This window comes from Globicephala melas, chromosome 18 (genome assembly GCF_963455315.2).
Source record: "Globicephala melas chromosome 18, mGloMel1.2, whole genome shotgun sequence".
NCBI classification, from domain to species: domain Eukaryota; kingdom Metazoa; phylum Chordata; class Mammalia; order Artiodactyla; family Delphinidae; genus Globicephala; species Globicephala melas.
Window position 1 is genome coordinate 13,616,302 of NC_083331.1, and position 21,861 is coordinate 13,638,162.

At 43.5% G+C, this 21,861-nt stretch overlaps 1 protein-coding gene across 1 annotated transcript in view; it reads left to right on the plus strand.

Moving 5' to 3' along the window:
- Positions 1-1,173: 1,173 nt before the first annotated feature.
- Positions 1,174-21,861, plus strand: part of FREM2 (FRAS1 related extracellular matrix 2) — a 159,337-nt gene continuing 138,649 nt past the window's right edge. The window contains exons 1-2 of the mRNA XM_030882453.2: positions 1,174-6,352; positions 18,451-18,540. Of these exons, the coding sequence (XP_030738313.2) occupies positions 1,174-6,352; positions 18,451-18,540 (5,269 nt within the window). The remainder of the gene's footprint in view (positions 6,353-18,450; positions 18,541-21,861) is intronic.

Genomic DNA, 21,861 nt, shown 5'->3' on the forward strand with positions numbered 1-21,861 from the left:
AGCTAGCCTGTTTTAGTTCGCCCTCAGGATATTTATCAATTCTCCTGGCAGGTCAAGAAATGTGATTCTGACACGCGGGTCTAGTTAGTACTTGGTCTAATTACTGCGAAGAGAACAGGAACGTCTCTAGTGACCACTACCTCCACAGCGGCGGCTTTGGAAGAGCCAGGGGGCTACATACCCTGGAACGTATCCTCTGCTGCGACTCTCTCGATTCCGCTCTGAGGGCATTTCTCACGCATTCCAAGCGCCCCTTTTTCCTTTTCCTCTGAAATTTGGTCGCAAAGGAGGGGCTTGTTAAAATCTCTCCAATCCGAGAACTGTAGTCATTGTAATTTACGAGGAGACAGCGAGGGGCGGGGGCGAGGGGAGGCGCAAACTGCTCTAGACGGGCTTTTAATTCCAGCTTTCCTTCTTATGCGCAAAGGCCCCAGAGTTTCTCCCTAAACTGCTCTGGGTTTTGATTCACACTCAAGCCACGTTGCGTCTAACTTTCCTCTCGGGTTTGTTTGCAAGTTACAGTGAGACATAAGCATTCCCTGCGCGGGATCCCATTGAATTGGGGGGATGGGAGCTAAAACGGGGGTGTTGCTGGATCGCAGGCAGCTGGAAAAGTTGAATCTAGCTCGGCGGCGTGTTCCGGCTCTGGGGCTGGAGAGCCGCAACCCCAGCAATGCAGTGCGGAGCTAGCGCCCTCACTTCCAGGACAACGCGTCGCGCGTTCTATCTCCTCCCCTCCGCGCGGTTTCCCGGCCTCCGCCCCTAGGAGCTGATTGGCAGAAGTCGCAACCCAACCCTCGTCTCGGGGCCTCCTCCCGGGACCGACGATTGGCCTCCTGGGAGGACTGGAGTAAGGGGGTGAGAGGGGAGGGATTTCCCTCAAAGCTCAGGGTCCCGGGCCCTGGGAGGGAGGAGTGCAGGGACTCAGTTCTCCGCTCGACTGAGCCGCGAGCCGCGGAGCTGGACCGGCCGGGACGGTTTAGCCTCCCCGGCAGCTCCGGGGACCGTGCCGAGCCTCTTTCCCATCCCTCTGGTCCAGCCTCGGCTACAGCAGGAACCCCCGGGCGCCGTGCGGAGTTCCTGGCACTTTCCGGAGGGCTCTCTTACCACCTGCCCCGGACTAGGACTGACTGCGCTCTCAGGGCGACCCGTCCGAGCCCTAACATCCGGACCATGCACGCAGCCCGGACCCCCGGGATCACTGCCCGCGCGCGCCACGCAGCTAACCCCACCACCTCTCAGCTGTTGCCTCCGCCGCCGCCCCGGCTGGTGCTGCTGTTTTTGCTTCTCCTGTCACTGGTAAGCCGCGTCCGGGCACAGCCCCCTGACCCCGGCCGGGCGTTGCTGTCCCCGGATCTCGCGGGCGTTGCAGGAGTCCCCTCCGAAGAGGCCATAGTGCCGGCGAACCGCGGGCTCCGGGTGCCCTTCGGCCGTGAGGTCTGGCTGGATCCGTTGCAGGACCTGGTGCTGCAGGTGCAGCCGGGGGATCGCTGCGTAGTGACCGTGCTAGACAACGATGCGCTGGCCCAGCGGCCCGGCCGTCTGAGTCCCAAGCGCTTCCCGTGCAACTTCGGCGCTGGCGAGGTGCGCTACTCGCACCTGGGCGCGCGCAGCCCGTCGCGGGATCGGGTCCGGCTGCAGCTCCGCTACGACGCGCCGGGAGGGGCGGCAGTGCTACCCTTGGTGCTGGAGGTGGAGGTAGTCTTCACCCAACTGGAGGTTGTAACTCGGAACTTGCCCCTGGTCGTGGAGGAGCTGCTGGGCACCAGCAATGCCCTGGACGCTCGGACCTTGGAATTCGCCTACCAGCCCGAGGCTGAAGAGTGTCGCGTGGGCATCCTTTCGGGCTTGGGAGCGCTGCCTCGCTACGGGGAACTCCTTCACTACCCGTCAGTCCCGGGACGTGCCAGCGAGGCGGGCACCCAGGAGCCGCTCCTGATGGACTGCAAAGCTTTCCAGGAGCTAGGCGTGCGCTACCGCCACACGGCCCCCAGTCGTTCTCCAAACAGGGACTGGGTGCCCATGGTGGTGGAGCTGCGCTCACGAGGGTCTCCTGTGGGCAGCCCTGCTTTGAAACGCGAGCACTTCCAAGTATTGGTGAGAATCCGAGGAGGGGCTGAGAACACTGCACCCAAGCCCAGCTTTGTGGCCATGATGATGATGGAGGTGGACCAGTTTGTACTGACCGCCCTGACGCCAGACATGTTGGCCGCCGAGGATGCTGAGTCTACCCCGGACTTGTTGATCTTCAACCTCACCTCTCCTTTCCAGCCTGGCCAGGGCTACCTGGTGAGCACTGATGATCGCAGCCTGCCCCTCTCCTCCTTCACTCAGAGGGATTTGCACCTCCTGAAGATTGCCTATCAGCCCCCCGCTGAGGACTCCAACCAGGAGCGTCTCTTTGAACTGGAGCTGGAGGTAGTGGACCCAGAAGGAGCAGCTTCAGAGCCTTTTGCCTTCATGGTGGTGGTGAAGCCCATGAACACACTGGCTCCAGTGGTCACACGGAACACGGGGCTCATTCTCTATGAGGGCCAGTCTCGGCCCCTCACCGGCCCTGCAGGCAGTGGACCACAGAACCTGGTCATCAGTGATGAGGATGACCTAGAGGCAGTACAGCTGGAGGTGGTGGCTGGCCTCCGGCATGGTCGCCTTGCCCTTCTGGGTGCCTCAAGTGGCAACCCTGCCCCTAAGACATTTACGGTAGCTGAGCTGGCAGCCGGACAAGTGGTCTACCACCACGATGACAAAGATGGCTCCCTAAGTGACAACCTCGTGCTTCGAATGGTGGACGGAGGGCGCAGACACCAGGTGCAGTTCCTGTTCCCTGTCACCTTAGTGCCTGTGGATGACCAGCCGCCAGTCCTCAATGCCAACACGGGGCTGACACTGGCAGAGGGTGAAACCGTGCCCATCCTGCCCCAAGCTCTAAGCGCAGCTGACATGGACTCAGATGACTGTCTGCTGCTTTTTGTGCTAGAGTCGCCCTCCTCAACTACGGGGCATCTGCTTCTCCGTCAAACCCATCCTCCCCAGGAGGAAGAGATGCTGATCGGGGGCCCTTGGAGAAAACAGGGGGTGTTCTATGAGAAGACGGTGACAGAGTGGCAGCAGCGAGACATAACGGAGGGGAGGCTTTTCTACAGACACACTGGGCCTCACAGTCCTGGGCCAGTCATGGACCAGTTCACATTTCGAGTCCAGGATAACCATGACCCCCCTAACAGGTCTGGGCCACAGAGGTTTGTGATACGCGTTCATCCCGTGGATCGCCTCCCTCCAGAGCTGGGCGGCGGCTGCCCCCTTCGGATGGTGGTACAGGAATCCCAGCTCACGCCGCTGAGGAAGAAGTGGCTGCACTACACTGACCTGGACACAGACGACCGAGAACTACGCTACACGGTGACACAGCCCCCAATGGACACAGATACAAACCACTCACCAGCCCCACTGGGAACCTTGGTCCTGATGGACAACCCTTCAGCGGTGGTGGCCCATTTTACACAAGCCCAGGTCAACCACCATAAAATTGCTTACAGACCTCCAGATCAAGAACTGGGAGTGGCTGCCCGAGTGGCCCAGTTCCAATTCCAGGTGGAGGACCGAGCTGGGAATGTGGCTCCAGGCACTTTCACCTTTTACTTGCAGCCAGTGGACAACCAGCCACCTGAGATCCTCAACACTGGCTTCACTATTCAGGAAAAGGGCCACCACATCCTGAGTGAGACTGAGTTGAGTGTGAATGATATAGACACTGATGTGGCCCACATCACTTTCACTCTCACCCAGGCACCCAAACATGGCCACATGAGGATGTCTGGACAGATACTGAGTGTGGATGGGATTTTCCACTTAGAGGACATAAAACAGGGTCGGATTTCCTATGCCCACAATGGGGATGAATCTCTGACTGATAGTTGCTCCTTGGAGGTCAGCGACAGACACCATGTGGTGCCCATCACTCTCAGAGTGAATGTCCGGCCAGTGGATGATGAGGTGCCCATGCTGAGCCTTCCTGCAGGCACGCTGGGGTCCTATCTAGATGTTCTAGAAAATGGGGCTACTGAAATCACTGCCAGTGTTATCAAGGGGACCGATGAAGACACTGATGATTTGATGTTGACTTTCCTCTTGGAAGATCCACCCTTATGTGGAGAAATCCTGGTCAACGGAGTTCCAGCAGAGCAGTTTACCCAAAGGGACATCTTGGAGGGCTCAGTCGTTTACGCCCACACTAGCGGGGAGATAGGTCTATTGCCCAAGGAGGACTCTTTCAACCTGAGTCTGTCAGATATGTCTCAAGAATGGAGAATAGGTGGTAATACTATCCAAGGAGTTACCGTGTGGGTGACCATCCTCCCTGTTGACAGCCAGGCCCCAGAAATTTCTGTAGGTGAACGGTTTATAGTGATGGAAGGTGATAAAAGTGTTATAACCTCAATGCACATAAGTGCTGAAGATACTGATTCCCTCACTGATGACATCTTGTGCACCATAGTTATTCAGCCTACCTCAGGTTACGTGGAGAACATCTCTCCAGCCCCAGGCTCTGAAAAATCAAGAGCAGGAACTGCCATAAGTGCTTTCACTCTGAAAGATCTCAGGCAGGGTCATATAAACTACGTCCAGAGTGTCCATAAAGGAGTAGAACCGGTGGAAGACAGATTTATATTTCGTTGTTCTGATGGCATTAACTTTTCAGAGAGACATTTTTTCCCCATCATAATCATTCCCACCAATGATGAACAGCCAGATATCTTTGTGAGAGAATTTATGGTGATGGAAGGCATGAGTCTGGTGGTCGATACGCCCATCCTCAACGCTGCTGATGCGGATGTTCCCCCAGATGATTTAACTTTCACTGTTACCAAGTTTCCTACCCACGGTCACATCATGAACCAGCTGATAAATGGCACGGTTTTGGTTGAAAGCTTCACCTTGGACCAGATCATAGAGAGTTCCAGCATTATTTATGAGCACGATGACTCAGAGACTCAGGAAGACAGTTTCATGATTAAACTAACGGATGGTAAGCACTCTGTGGAAAAGATGGTCATCATTATGATTATCCCCGTTGATGATGAGACCCCCAGAATGGCCATCAATAATGGACTGGAAATAGAAATTGGGGAAACCAAAATTATCAACAACAAAATATTAATGGCAACTGATTTAGATTCTGAAGACGAATCCTTGGTTTATATTATTCGTTATGGGCCAGGACATGGCTTATTACAGAGACAAAAACCTATAGGTGTCTTTGAAAATATCACACTGGGCATGAATTTTACCCAGGATGAAGTGGACAGGAACTTAATTCAGTACGTCCATTTTGGGCAAGAGGGCATTCGGGATCTAATTAAATTTGATGTGACTGATGGAATAAATACCCTTATAGATCGTTACTTTTATGTGTCTGTTGGGAGCCTTGACATTGTCTTCCCTGATGTGATAAGTAAGGGAGTGTCTTTGAAAGAAGGTGGTAAGGTCACCCTCACAACAGACCTACTAAGCACTAGTGACTTGAACAGTCCTGATGAAAACTTAGTTTTTACCATCACCAGGGCTCCCATGAGAGGTCACTTAGAATGCACAGACCAACCTGGAGTAGCCATCACATCTTTCACTCAGCTCCAACTGGCTGGCAACAAAATCTACTACATCCACACAGCTGACGATGAGGTGAAGATGGACAGCTTTGAGTTTCAAGTCACTGACGGACGTAACCCCGTCTTCCGGACATTCCGTATCTCCATCAGTGATGTGGACAACAAAAAGCCAGTGGTCACCATCCATAACCTGGTTGTCAGCGAAGGAGAAAACAAGCTGATTACTCCCTTTGAACTCACTGTGGAAGATAGAGATACTCCAGACAAACTCTTGAAATTCACTATCACCCAGGTGCCTGTTCATGGTCAACTCCTATTCAACAATACCAGACCCGCCATGATTTTTACCAAGCAAGACTTGAATGAAAACTTAATCAGCTACAGACATGATGGCAGCGAGTCAAGGGAAGACAGCTTCTCCTTCATGGTGACTGATGGTTCCCACACAGAGTTCTATGTTTTCCCTGATACAGTATTTGAAACAAGAAGACCCCAAGTGATGAAGATCCAGATCTTAGCTGTTGACAATAGTGTCCCCCAAATTGCAGTGAACAAAGGGGCTTCTACACTTCGCCCTCTGGCCACAGGCCACTTGGGGTTCATGATCACAAGAAAAGTATTGAAAGTGGAGGACAGAGACAGCTTACGTTTTTCTCTTAGGTTTATTGTGACGGAGGCCCCTCGACATGGATATCTCCTCAACCTGGGCCAAGGCAACCACAGTGTGACTCAGTTTACACAAGGTATGGTTCACTTTTCTTTCTTTAGAATCAAAGGGCACTCCAGGGCTTCCCTGGTGGCACAGTGGTTGAGAGTCTGCCTGCCGATGCAGGGGACATGGGTTCGTGCCCCGGTCTGGGAAGATCCCACGTGCCGCAGAGCGGCTAGGCCCGTGAGCCATGGCCGCTGAGCCTGTGCGTCCGGAGCCTGTGCTCCGCAATGGGAGAGGCCACAACAGTGAGAGGCCCGCATAACACACACACACACACACACACACACACACACACAAAAAGGCACTCCAAGTCTTATTTCTTGAGATATGGCTGTCACTGAGAACTTTGTAAATAGAGCATCAAATTAGAGTCCAAGGGAAGGGAAGGGAAGAGAAGGGAAATGAAGGGGAGGTGAAAATACAGGGACTCTCTTTCCTGGGAGAACAGCTCCCTTCTTGCCATATGTCCTACTGCAGTGACCTTTATTAGAAGGAGTATCTTATTTTGAAAATACAAGCTAAATTGTCAAAGGAGGAGCTCGACTTTGGTGAATTAAATTTAAAGCAGGCTTTCCAGTTCTGCTCTGTTAGCCACACCCGTCCTCTGAGCAGCCTGTTTTATATGCTGCACACAGTTCATGAAGCATGTTAGCATCTTAGAGAAAGATGTGCTTTCTAAATTCTATATATCCACATTATTATTATTATTATCATCACCCACCATTCAAATAGAACCTTCAAATTTATATTATTTTGATTGCTTTTTTAGAGGATTTGTTCTAAGTCTGGTATAGTTGTTAGAAACTTTGTAACGAAAATAAAAAAGATGTATTTATATTTACTTCGTAGATTTTATAATTTTTATAAGACTTTATGACTTAGGCTAACACCAGTCCAAAGACGTAAGAGGTAAACACCTATCTAGATTTAGAATGATCATATGTACAAGGCATGCTGCAACAATCCACACAAGAAAAGAAAGTATACTTAATGATGTATAAGAAGACAATAAGTCCACCACCAAAATATACAACCACTTCATTGTTAAGAACCTGCAGGTATGTTAACAAGATTAGTAGTAGAAGGAAGAAATTATTTTCTCATTTCAAACCTCCTCTCTGCCCTGTTTCAAACACAATAACCAACACCGTTGCCTGAAGCATCTGCATCCTTGAGACTAAAGCATTTCTGTAACCTCCGTTTTCTTTGTGTGTGGACAGAATCTGAGACAGGAAGGGCAGGTGACCTGCACAGAGTTACTCAGTGACTAAAGGGAGAAGCCCATTCAATCTGCTGGCTTGGGAGTTAGAGCTCTGTTTTCTAGAACGTGCGACTTTCATTACAAAAAGCTTTGGGTTGCTTTCATGAAAATCTCACCCTTGTCAGAATGGAAACCAGATGGAGTTAAACCCCAGGGCTTCCCAGGGGGAGTGTTCTTTTCCTGCAGCAGTGTTGTGCTCTTAGATAACAAATGCTTTAATAAACATGGATGTTGCAAAGTGTAGTGTTAAAGTAAACTGCTTCTCTGTTTTAGATGCTGGCAAATAGCCCTACACTCCAACCTCCTGATTCTTGGCTGAAAGCCTGACTATATCCTAGGGCTTGCAGGGACAGGAAAACTTCAGAGTGCCAGTGTCATGCCAGACCAGCAGGAAACTTTTGTGTGAAGGCTTTCTGAGGGTAGAAATGCATGCAATCTTAGACTGGTTTATTTTCATGGAAAGTAAAGCGGATGAAAGGAATATGGAAAGGATATTCTTTACAGGATTGAAAATGTTACTTCAAACGACTCCTCTGATGAGAAAATATAACCCGATTTTAGAGATTTTTTTTAAAAAGAGAAGGAAAATAAGCAAATGATTTAATTTAAATTCTATGGACCAAGTCCAACAGCTCAAAATATTGGAATATTATTTCCTAAATATTGAGCCATAAAATTCTGCTATTTCATTAGAGGCTGTTGCTCTATCTGTCATTGACTTGACGTCACCATGATTACTTTTTATAGTCATTTGTAAATATAGAGTAGCTATGAGTTTATTATAAAAAGTGAAGATAAATTTTTAAGGTTACATTTTAAAAGAAATCATCACGTTCCAATAAGAACCCAAATGTTGACTAGGAAAATTGTTGGTATTTAATCACACAGGACTCATTACAACAAGTTGAGGCTGGAGTTTGGTTCATAGGAGTTATTTATGGAGATTAGGTAAGTGAGTAAAAATGGAGAAACCTCCATTATAGAGCTACCAAGTCTGCTCTTACAGTAGAGAAACTAACAGCAGTGACTAAAGTGAGGACTGTACTGTCTTTTTCTTTGTTTTCGTTTTATCTTGAAGGGATGAGATGAACTCTATTTTGATGGATTTTCAATGCACTGAATTAAGTCCACTTAGCACATATGGCTTGGGAAGGCTATTGCCAACTAAATTGACTAAATGGTCCCTAGGAGAAAAAAAACTATTTCTAAAACTTATTAAATTTCACTATTAGGAAAAGTAAACGAGGTAGAATTAGACAAATTAAGGAAATTATTTAGTTATTTCAAATTTTGCTCTTTCTCAAGGTGCCCTTCCCTGCTCTCTCCACCCCACATCTAAATCACTTGTCTCAAGTACCCGGATTTTTTTCTCTACAATAAATACATAATAATGTCTTGTGGGAGATAATTTAGAAATCAATTTCAGAAATTTCCCAAAGGCAGCCAGGGTGTGACTACCAGGAACGTTAATGAATTTAGAATTAAAAAAAAAAATAAAACATGGAATGATTATGTAGATAAACTGAAATAAATATGATGCATGTTTAACGATGAGAAGAAAATCTAGTTAATTGTTAGATGTTTACTGAAAGAAAATAACATTTTGGCTGACGTTTTTATCTTCCTAATACTTCTGTGCCTTAAGAAGCAAGTGTTTATATGTATATTTATAGTGTGTTTTGTTATTTTTAGAGGTACCTGTAGAATAACAGTGTTATGATCAAAGTCTTTACTCACTTGAGATTTTTTTAAAAGCCCCCCTTTCGAACAATGCATTATTAACAGAATTATGAAAAGGGTTGTAGTTTGTTTCATCTAATCAATTTGACACCTGAATGTCTTATAATTGAATTCATGTTCTCATTACTTTAAAAAAGAAAAGTTCTTAAACATCAGTCTTGAAGAGGTATTTTATTTCAATGAAACTATCTCCCAAGTACTATAGTTTCTGCTTAGAAAACATTGATACAGGGATTGAGTATTGTTGTTGTTGTTTTTCCTATAGTGGAGCCTTTAGATTTTCTTATAGAATTAAAGAAGAAATGGGAACATTGGACAAAGGTCTTCCCCACGTGACCGGAGGATGTTGTCTTTATGCTAAGGACCTATAGTCAGAGCAGAGTTCACTTCATTCCTAAACCGATAATTTAAAGGTTGTAAAAGTTAAGAGTTGTAAGAGAAAACAGGTAAAGAGCAGTGCAGGGGGCTTCACTACCCCCAGAGAGACATCATCCATTCGAAGGGAGAGATGCAGGTGTGGACCACGAGAACTCCGGGCTCTTTCATTTTAGATTAACAAATATTTGAGCCTTTACTGAATGTAAGATCCTGAGCAAAGGACTGTGGAAACAAAAAACAGATTGGAAAAAGAAATTTTTAATCTTCTACAAAAGGCAGCCATGCAGAAAGAGGCAGAATTTGGGGAGATTACAGTAGAGTTAGAAAAGAAATGCTAAGGGAGAACAACACATCTTGAACTTGCTTTACCTTTAGGTATCTCTATTAACAAGAAGGTACTATTAACTATTAAATCAGATTTTCCCCTCCTCAAATGTCTGATTGTAAGCAAGTCACCTTCCAAAACTGTGTGAGCCAAGGTAGATCATATGTTTCACATCTGTAAAGCGGAGCTATAGAAATTCATGGAGTAATTTGTTGATTCTAATACTTTGCATCACTTGATACTATTCTTTCATAAAATCATTTTCTTTTTTTTTTTTTTACATCTTTATTGGAGTATAATTGCTTTACAATGGTGTGTTAGTTTCTGCTTTATAACAAAGTGAATCAGTTATACATATACATATGTTCCCATATCTCTTCCCTCTTGCGTCTCCCTCCCTCCCACCCTCCCTATCCCACCCCTCCAGGCGGTCACAAAGCACCGAGCTGATCTCCCTGTGCTATGCGGCTGCTTCCCACTAGCTATCTACCTTACGTTTGGTAGTGTATATATGTCCATGCCTCTCTCTTGCTTTGTCACAGCTTACCCTTCCCCCTCCGCATATCCTCAAGTCCATTCTCTAGTAGGTCTGTGTCTTTATTCCTGTCTTACCCCTAGGTTCTTCATGACATTTTTTTTTCTTAAATTCCATATATATATGTGTTAGCATACGGTATTTGTCTTTCTCTTTCTGACTTACTTCACTCTGTATGACAGACTCTAAGTCTAGCCACCTCATTACAAATAGCTCAATTTCGTTTCTTTTTATGGCTGAGTAATATTCCATTGTATATATGTGCCACATCTTTATCCATTCATCCGATGATGGACACTTAAGTTGTTTCCATCTCCGGGTTATTGTAAATAGAGCTGCAATGAACATTTTGGTACATGACTCTTTTTGAATTATGGTTTTCTCAAGGTATATGCCCAGTAGTGGGATTGCTGGGTCGTATGGTAATTCTATTTGCAGTGGCTGTATCAATTTACATTCCCACCAGCACTGCAAGAGGGTTCCCTTTTTTCCACACCCTCTCCAGCATTTATTGTTTCTAGATTTTTTGATGATGGCCATTCTGACTGGTGTGAGATGATATCTCATTGTAGTTTTGATTTGCATTTCTCTAATGATTAATGATGTTGAGCATTCTTTCATGTGTTTGTTGGCAGTCTGTATCTCTTCTTTGGAGAAATGTCTATTTAGATCTTCTGCACATTTTTGGATTGGGTTGTTTGATTTTTTGTTATTGAGCTGCATGAGCTGCTTATAAATTTTGGAGATTAATCCTTTGTCAGTTGCTTCATTTGCAAATATTTTCTCCCATTCTGAGGGTTGTCTTTTGGTCTCGTTTATGGTTTCCTTTGCTGTGCAAAAGCTTTGAAGTTTCATTAGGTCCCATTTGTTTATTTTTGTTTTTATTTCCATTTCTCTAGGAGGTGGGTCAAAAAGGATCTTGCTGTGATTTATGTCATAGAGTGTTCTGCCTATGTTTTCCTCTAAGAGTTTGATAGTGTCTGGCCTTACATTTAGGTCTTTAATCCATTTTGAGCTTATTTTTGTGTATGGTGTTAGGGAGTGATCTAATCTCATACTTTTACATGTACCTGTCCAGTTTTCCCAGCACCACTTATTGAAGAGGCTGTCCTTTCTCCACTGTACATTCCTGCCTCCTTTATCAAAGATAAGGTGACCATATGTGCATGGGTTTATCTCTGGGCTTTCTATCCTGTTCCATTGATCTATCTTTCTGTTTTTGTGCCAGTACCATACTGTCTTGATTACTGTAGCTTTCTGGTATAGTCTGAAGTCAGGGAGCCTGATTCCTCCGCTCCGTTTTTCATTCTCAAGATTGCTTTGGCTATTCGGGTTCCTTTGTGTTTCCATACAAATTGTGAAAGTTTTTGTTCTAGTTCTGTGAAAAATGCCAGCGGTAGTTTGATAGGGATTGCATTGAATGTGTAGATTGCTTTGGGTAGTAGAGTCATTTTCACAATGTTGATTCTTCCAATCCAGGAACATGGTATATCTCTCCATCTATTTGTATCATCTTTAATTTCTTTCATCAGTGTCTTATAGTTTTCTGCATACAGGTCTTTTGTCTCCTTAGGTAGGTTTATTCCTAGATATTTTATTCTTTTTGTTGCAATGGTAAATGGGAGTGTTTTCTTGATTTCACTTTCAGATTTTTCATCATTAGTGTAGAGGAATGCCAGAGATTTCTGCGCATTAATTTTGTATCTTGCTACTTTACCAAATTCATTGATTAGCTCTAGTAGTTTTCTGGTAGCATCTTTAGGATTCTCTATGTATAGTATCATGTCATCTGCAAACAGTGACAGCTTTACTTTTTCTTTTCCGATTTGGATTCCTTTTATTTCCTTTTCTTCTCTGATTGCTGTGGCTAAAACTTCCAAAACTATGTTGAATAAGAGTGGTGATAGTGGGCAACCTTGTCTTTTTCCTGATCTTAGTGGAAATGCTTTCAGTTTTTCACCATTGAGGACAATGTTGGCTGTGGGTTTGTCATATATGGCCTTTATTATGTTGAGGAAAGTTCCTTCTATGCCTGCTTTCTGCAGGGTTTTTTTTTTTATCATAAATCGGTGTTGAATTTTGTCAAAAGCTTTCTCTGGAGCTATTGAGATGATCATATGGTTTTTCTCCTTCAATTTCTTAATATGGTGTATCATGTTGATTGATTTGCGTATATTGAAGAATCCTTGCATTCCTGGAATAAACCCCACTTGATCATGGTGTATGATCCGGTTAATGTGCTGTTGGATTCTGTTTGCTAGTATTTTGTTGAGGATTTTTGCATCTATGTTCATCAGTGATATTGGCCTGTAGTTTTCTTTCTTTGTGACATCCTTGTCTGGTTTTGGTATCAGGGTGATGGTGGCCTCGTAGAATGAGTTTGGGAGTGTTCCTCCCTCTGCTATATTTTGGAAGAGTTTGAGAAGGATAGGTGTTAGCTCTTCTCTAAATGTTTGATAGAATTCGCCTGTGAAGCCATCTGGTCCTGGGCTTTTGTTTGTTGGAAGATTTTTAATCACAGTTTCAATTTCAGTGCTTGTGATTGGTCTGTTCATATTTTCTATTTCTTCCTGATTCAGTCTTGGCAGGTTGTGCATTTCTAAGAATTTGTCCATTTCTTCCAGGTTGTCCATTTTATTGGCATAGAGTTGCTTGTAGTAATCTCTCATGATCTTTTGTATTTCTGCAGTGTCAGTTGTTACTTCTCCTTTTTCATTTCTAATTCTATTGATTTGAGTCTTCTCCCTTTTTTTCTTGATGAGTCTGGCTAATGGTTTATCTATTTTGTTTATCTTCTCAAAGAACCAGCTTTTAGTTTTATTGATCTTTGCTATCGTTTCCTTCATTTCTTTTTCATTTATTTCTGATCTGATTTTTATGATTTCTTTCCTTCTGCTAACTTTGGGGTTTTTTTGTTCTTCTTTCTCTAATTGCTTTAGGTGCAAGGTTAGGTTGTTTATTCGAGATGTTTCCTGTTTCTTAAGGTAGGATTGTATTGCTATAAACTTCTCTCTTAGAACTGCTTTTGCTACATCCCATAGGTTTTGGGTCGTCGTGTCTCCATTGTCATTTGTTTCCAGGTATTTTTTGATTTCCTCTTTGATTTCTTCAGTGATCAGTTCGTTATTAAGTAGTGTATTGTTTAGCCTCCATGTGTTTGTATTTTTTACAGATCTTTTCCTGTAATTGATATCTAGTCTCATAGTGTTGTGGTCAGAAAAGATACTTGATACAATTTCAATTTTCTTAAATTTACCAAGCTTGATTTGTGACCCAAGATATGATCTATCCTGGAGAATGTTCCATGAGCACTTGAGAAAAATGCTTATTCTGTTGTTTTTGGATGGAATGTCCTATAAATATCAATTAAGTCCATCTTGTTTAATGTATCATTTTAAGCTTGTGTCTCCTTATTTATTTTCATTTTGGATGATCTGTCCATTGGTGAAAGTGGGGTGTTAAAGTCCCCTACTATGAATGTGTTACTGTCGATTTCCCCTTTTATGGCTGTTAGCATTTGCCTTATGTATTGAGGTGCTCCTATGTTGGGTGCATAAATATTTACAATTGTTATATCTTCTTCTTGGATCGATCCCTTGATCATTATGTAGTGTCCTTCTCTGTCTCTTCTAACAGTCTTTATTTTAAAGTCTATTTTGTCTGATATGAGAATTGCTACTCCAGCTTTCTTTTGGTTTCCATTTGCATGAAATATCTTTTTCCATCCCCTCACTTTCAGTCTGTATGTGTCTCTAGGTCTGAAGTGGGTCTCTTGTAGACAGCAAATATATGGGTCTTGTTTTTGTATCCATTCAGCCAATCTGTGTCTTTTGGTGGGAGCATTTAATCCATTTACATTTAAGGTAATTATTGATACGTATGTTCCTATTCCCATTTTCTTAATTGTTTTGGGTTCGTTATTGTAGGTCTTTTCCTTCTCTTGTGTTTCTTGCCTAGAGAAGTTCCTTTAGCTGTTGTTGTAAAGCTGGTTTGGTGGTGCTGAACTCTCTCAGCTTTTGCTTGTCTGTAAAGGTTTTAATTTCTCCATCAAATCTGAATGAGATCCTTGCTGGGTAGAGTAATCTTGGTTGCAGGTTTTTCTCCTTCATCACTTTAAATATGTCCTGTCAGTCCCTTCTGGCTTGCAGAGTTTCTGCTGAAAGATCAGCTGTTAACCTTATGGGGATTCCCTTGTGTGTTATTTGTTGTTTTTCCCTTGCTGCTTTTAATATGTTTTCTTTGTATTTAATTTTTGATAGTCTGATTAATATGTGTCTTGGCGTATTTCTCCTTGGATTTATCCTGTATGGGACTCTCTGTGCTTCCTGGACTTGATTAACTATTTCCTTTCCCATATTAGCGAAGTTTTCACCTATAGTCTCTTCAAATATTTTCTCAGTCCCTTTCTTTTTCTCTTCTTGTTCTGGACCCCTATAATTCGAATGTTGTCCCAGAGGTCTCTGAGACTGTCCTCAGTTATTTTCCTTATTTTTTCTTTATTCTGCTCTGCAGTAGTTATTTCCACTATTTTATCTTCCAGGTCACTTATCCGTTCTTCTGCCTCAGTTATTCTGCTATTGATCCCATCTACAGTATTTTTCATTTCATTTATTGTGTTGTTCATCATTGTTTGTTTCATCTTTAGTTCGTCTAGATCCTTGTTAAATGTTTCTTGCATTTTGTCTATTCTATTTCCAAGATTTTGGATTGTCTTTACTATCATTATTCTGAATTCTTTTTCAGGTAGACTGCCTATTTCCTCTTCATTTGTTAGGTCTGGTGGGTTTTTATCTTGCTCCTTCATCTGCTGTGTGTTTTTGTCTTCTCATTTTGCTTATCTTACTGTGTTTGGGGTCTCCTTTTTGCAGGCTGCAGGTTTGTAGTTCCCGTTGTTTTTGGTGTCTGTCCCCAGTGGCTAAGGTTAGTTCAGTGGGTTGTGTAGGCTTCCTGGTGAAGGGGACTAGTGCCTGTGTTCTGGTGGATGAGGCTGGATCTTGTCTTTCTGATGGGCAGGTCCACGTCTGGTGGTGTGTTTTGGGGTGTCTGTGGACTTATTATGATTTTAGGCAGCCTCTCTGCTAATGGGTGGGGTTGTGTTCCTGTTTTGCTAGTTTTTTGGCATAGGATGTCCAGCACTGTAGCTTGCTGGTCTTTGAGTGAAGCTGGGTGCTGGTGTTGAGATGGAGATCTCTGGGAGATTTTCGCTGTTTGATATTATGTGGAGCTGGGAGGTCTCTTGTGGACCAGTGTCCTGAAGTTGGCTCTCCCACCTCAGAGGCACAGCACTGACTCCTGGCTGCAGCACCAAGAGCCTTTCATCCACACGGCTCAGAATAAAAGGGAGAAAAAGTAGAAAGAAAGAATTAGTAGAAGTAGAAAGAAAGAAAGAAAGAAGGGAGGGAGGGAGGAGGGAAGGAAGGAGGGAAGGAAGGAAAAAAAGAAAGGAGATAAAGTAAAATAAAATAAAGATAAAATATAATAAAGTTATTAAAATAAAAAAATAATTATTAAGAGAAAAAGAATTAAAAAAACAAAAAACGGACGGATAGAACCCTAGGACAAATGGTGGAAGCAAAGCTATACAGACAAAAATCTCACACAGAAGCATACACATACACACTCACAAAAAGAGGAAAAGGGGAAAAAATCATAAATCTTGCTCCCAAAATCCACCTCCTTAATTTGGGATGATTCGTTGGCTATTCATGTATTCCACAGATGGAGGTACATCAAGTTGATTGTGGAGCTTTAATCAGCTGCTTCTGAAGCTGCTGGGAGAGATTTCCCTTTCTCTCCTTTGTTCTCACAGCTACCAGGGGCTCAGCTTTGGATTTGGCCCCGCCTCTGCGTGTAGGTTGCCGGAGGGCGTCTGTTCTTCGCTCAGACAGGACGGGGTTAAAGGAGCAGCTGATTCGGGTCTTTGCCTCACTCAGGCCGGAGGGGAGGGAGGGGCACGTAGTGCGGGGCGGGCCTGCGGCGGCAGAGGCCGGCGTGACGTTGCACCAGCCTGAGGCGCGCCGTGCGTTCTCCCGGGTAAGTTGTCCCTGGATCTCGGGACTCTGGCAGTGGCGGGCAGCACAGGCTCCCGGGAGGGGAGGTGTGGACAGTGACCTGCGCTCGCACACAGGCTTCTTGGTGGCGGCAGCAGCAGCCTTAGCGTCTCCCGCCCGTCTCTGGGGTCCGCGCTTTTAGCCGCGGCTCGCGCCCGTCTCCGGAGCTCCTTTAAGCAGCGCTCTTAATCCCCTCTCCTCGCGCACCAGGAAACAAAGAGGGAAGAAAAAGTCTCTTGCCTCTTCGGCAGCTCCAGACCTTTTCCCGGACTCCCTCCCGGCTCGCCGCGGTGCACTAACGCCCTGCAGGCTGTGTTCTCGCCGCCAACCCCAGTCCTCTCCCTGCGCTCCGACCGAAGCCGGAGCCTCAGCTCCCAGGCCCGCCCGCCCCGGCGGGGGAGCAGACAAGCCTCTCGGGCTGGTGAGTGCCGGTCGGCCCTGATCCTCTGTGCTGGAATCTCCCCGCTTTGCCCTCCGCACCCCTGTTGCTGTGCTCTCCTCCACGGCTCCGAAGCTTCCCCCCTCCGCCACCCGCAGTCTCCGCCCGCGAAGGGGCTTCCTAGTGTGTGGACACTTTTCCTCCTTCACGGCTCCCTTCCACTGGTGCAGGTCCCATCCCTATTCTTTTGTCTCTGGTTTTTCTTTTGCCCTACCCAGGTACATGGGGAGTTTCTTGCCTTTTGGGAGGCCTGAGGTCTTCTGCCAGCGTTCAGTAGGTGTTCTGTAGATGTAGATCTACATCTACGTGTAGATGTATTTCTGGTGTATCTGTGGGGAGGAAGGTGATCTCCGCGTCTTACTCTAACGCCATCTTCCCGGAAGCCCTCCATAAAATCATTTTCTTATATGTAATGCCTTTAAACTCCATAGCATGAACTTATGAGAGATCTTAGGAGATGAATAAACCATAGAACACACACGAGACAAATAAATATCACATACTATTGCTGAAGCAATTTTTAGCTATGATCTTGGTTTTATGTAACCTTCGAAATAACTACTTGCTGATTGGCCCAGATCCAATAGAGGTCTACTGTGAGTATCACTGAACAAAATGATGTTTGTTTTATTATGTTGTCTGTGTGGCATCATTAAGGAGAAAAACTGATAAAATGGATGAATACATTTTTAAATTGTATTTCAGTCAACACTGAAAACAAACTGAATTTGATAGCTAGAATAGAAAACGTTAGAAAAAGCGTTTCCGAGGCAGAATAACTTTTCACTCTGAATAAAGGTTTCAGCTTTCACTCGATGTTTTCTAAGTTCTCTTTGGCATTGGGTCATGATAGTAATTTCAATCCGTGGGATTTTTTAAAAAAAATATTTTCTTCATTTTTCCTTTTAAAAATTTGGAGAGCTTAAAAGCAGCCTGCTATACCATGAGAGGTAAGAAAAGTTAGCCTGAGGTAGAGCCGAGGAACCTCTTTCCTCTTAGGGCCAGTCCTACAGGGAGGCAAAGGGTGTGATTTCAGTAGTGCCAGGAAATCTGCCATGCCTCAAAATATCTCCCTTTCCACCTGTCATGGAGTCTGACATTCCGTATTTAGATAGTCACTCCTTTGGTGCATGAACATGCGAATACCATTGGGAAGGGCAACACCTTGCTATTATTATAACCTAGCTCTTGCATTCTATCTGTAAGGGATCAGATTTCCAAGGGACAGCTGAAATCAAGGGGCTAAGAGATATGAGAAATAGGATAGCACTCTTTCCCTTAGGAGAAGAAGGAGATCTAAACATGGTTCAGAAAAGTAATAGCCAATAAGATTTACCATAAATGATGAGTCACCAGTTTTGCCCTAGTAATTAATCATCATCTTATTTGGTTCTTTTCTAGCTGACATTGATGATATGAAAATATGCTACGTCTTGAGAGAAGGGGCTAATGCCACAAGTGACATATTCCATTTTACAGTTGAAGATGGTGGTAAGTATTCACTCTCCTGTTACTATAAACAAGGAGAGTGACTTTTATTCGTTGCTCTTTGACTACTTTATTACAGGGAATCGGTATCAAGTATCAGTTTATGCTCACCTGAGTTTGTACTGCGTGAAGTTGGTATTTGCTCATGAAAATCTTACATTCTCAGTCTGACACAATACTACTCTGCAATGATTGTAAATACATGTTCTAGTTATATTATTCTTGTCTTATGATTTGTAAAGCACTAAAGAGAAAGATCTATGTAAATAGGATTCCCATGTCCAGTTGTTCAGATTATACTCTGCATAAAGCTGTCTGCTTGAGGCCACCAGAGGATGTTGGGACCAGCCCAGCCCCACTTGCAAACCATGTGTTCTACCTAGGTGTGTCTGCCCAAAGGGGGTGCCTTTTTCTAATTTTCTTGGGTGCTGTGTGGACCAATGCTGGTGGATCATACGTCGCCTTCACCAAGAAATCAGTGCTAAATAAATGTGTATTAAGCTCAGTATGTCTAATGATTTTCTTAGTTTTCTTAGTTTGGGGCATTTTGTGACTTGGTCTAGCTCAGCTTTTCCTTGATGAAGTCTGAATACTGCAGAGAATAGACTATGATCTGGGATCTAAGTCACCTTGGTAATTTATTGTCATCGCTCCCCCACAGCCCTGACTGCCTCTCACACTCTTCAGCTCCCTTCCCCCACCTGCAGCCTAGGAGGAGAGCTGGCCACTTCTAGATTGATCATAAGGATGTTTGTGTTCTCACTTGCTGTCAGGAGAAGGAAAAGAACCTCAGGAAGAATGTGTGAACGGGACACAGGAAATGAGGGGTCCTGTGTGCGAGAGAAGAGAGAGGGAGAAAGGATTCAGTCACCTGTTTCCTTACGATGCTTTATGAAAACGCACACTCTTCTGTCCTCTATCTCAAAAAGATTCCATGCTTACCCTTCCTATTTTTTTGAAGCATTAAATAGCACTTATTTAAAATGTCGTTGGATGTAACAGGATCACAGCTCTGAAAAATGACATCTGCTGGGTGTGTGACAGAGAGGAAAAAGAAAAAAGTGTGTTAACTTGGGTTCAACTAAATTTAATAAGTTTAATGCCTTTACTTTTTTAGCAACCGAATCATACGTTAGTATTCTACATATTGATAAATGAATCTTAGTATGAGACCAAGTTCTGAGAAGGAAATCAACTTATCAGAAAATAATCTGCTTGTTGAATCTTGCTGCCTAAATGGGAAATACTACTGCGAGTAAACTTTAGAGTGAGACTCTGAAATAATTCACATTTGTCTTATATATATACATATGTATTTTATATATATGTGTGTGTGTGTATATATATATATATATATATATATATATATATATGAGGACTAAATCTTTGTTTCCAAACACCATGTATCTCTTTCCGAGTGACTGAATAAACCTCAATAGCAAAAGTATGATTTTCTTTAAAATTCCCCAAAAATTGTTTGAAATCCAGTGACTACAATTCCAAGACATTACAGCCTATACTTTTTTATACATTTTGCTTTTTCTTTTTATAGATATATATGCTCTATTATTATGCACTTTTCTTTCCTTAGCTGAATGGAATGGTAGCAATTACTTTAAAATTTTGATCTGTATTCAAACTTTGGAAAACATTATACTGTATCATATTTCAAAATATTAAGTTGAGGAGTGACTAGTTGAAGAGACTGGGTTTATTTTTGGATTTGCTGAAAAAGTGGCTGAGCCTCTAAAGATTGTGTTTATGGAAATAGGAACTAAATCATTTGGGGAGCTTTTTCAGAGCTAGAGTTTCATGTGAGAGAGAAAAATTCCGGAGATATTGTCCTTTACTCTTCTCCTCCCACTGACTTAGCATTACTTACGGAGCTCAGGCACATTCTGGCAACTATCTGTGGAACAGAATTTATCTTAATTTCCCTGATGCAAGAAAACTTCCCTTTGACAGAATAAATACAGAGACCTGCAAGATTAAAAAATAAAAAGTCATATATGTATTTCAAAATAGTTTCAATCTGATACTTATTTTTTTAGGATTTTTACACTGTCTCTCGTAACATATTCTAATATATAAATGAGAAGTGCAATACTATTTAAACTTACAGAGTATCTTGAATGAAATTCTCCTCTCTGGGAAGTGTGAGGTATTTTGCTAAACAGAAGTAAAAAAAGATGTTTGCAATATTTGTGATAAAAGAAGAAATAAAGATATTCTTCCTCTCTACAGAAATATTATACTAAGAATTATTAATTTTTTCTGACCTAGCTATTATATCTTCTAATAGTACAGTCAGTAATTTCATCAAAATATACTCTAGAAAAGACCTATTTTATAGACTGTAATATTAACATTTATTTTCAAAATCTTCAAATGTAGTAATGTAAATTTCATGAACTAGATGACATGTTTATGAAGACACATTTGTGATGTCGTTTGACACTTCTCCAAGATATGTATGCCTCAGGAATTATGTCAGGTAATACAGGGATTGAATCTTATGAACAAGGATTCTCCTTGTTTCTCAGTTGGAAGGATCTAGGTCTCAGAGTAGCCAGGTAACTTCCCCAAACACATCCATCCATCTATCCAGGAAGTAACAGAGCTCCCTCAAGGGTACTTACTCTTCCCATCCATTTGATGACAGACTTTTTGGACCAGAGGGTTTAGTTACTGAATTCAGCTGTAGTCATTTATTATCATTTACTTTATACAATTATAGTAAGCATATCCGTACCCCATTCCCATGAAATGCTTCAGTATTTCAGATCTGAGAAGTCAAGGCGCCATGGCATAAAATCAGTCAACTCTCTACTGCCAATTCTCTCTCCAGCTCACTAAAAATCACTTTCTTCAAGTCAACCAGATTGATTTTAGGACAGTGACTATCTAAGAAAATTACTGGAGCAAATGTAATCCTCAAATAACATTAAAAATAAAACATAGGGCTTCCCTGGTGGCGCAGTGGTTGACAGTCCGCCTGCCAATGCAGGGGACACGGGTTCGTGCCCTGGTCCGGGAAGATCCCACATGCCGCGGAGCGGCTGGGCCCGTGAGCCATGGCCGCTGAGCCTGCGCGTCCGGAGCCTGTGCTCTGCAACGGGAGAGGCCACAACAGTGAGAGGCCCGCGTACTGCAAAAAAAAAAAAAAAAAAAAGAAGGCTATAATCTTCCACTTGAGACATGGCTCAACAGAAGCAAACATTTGTAGGCACATGTATGTCACCATGAGAAGAGTAGCAATCTGGAAATTACTAATGCCAATAAAAATAGAGCTTTTTAGTAATGGTATCTGCATCAGGAAGTGTT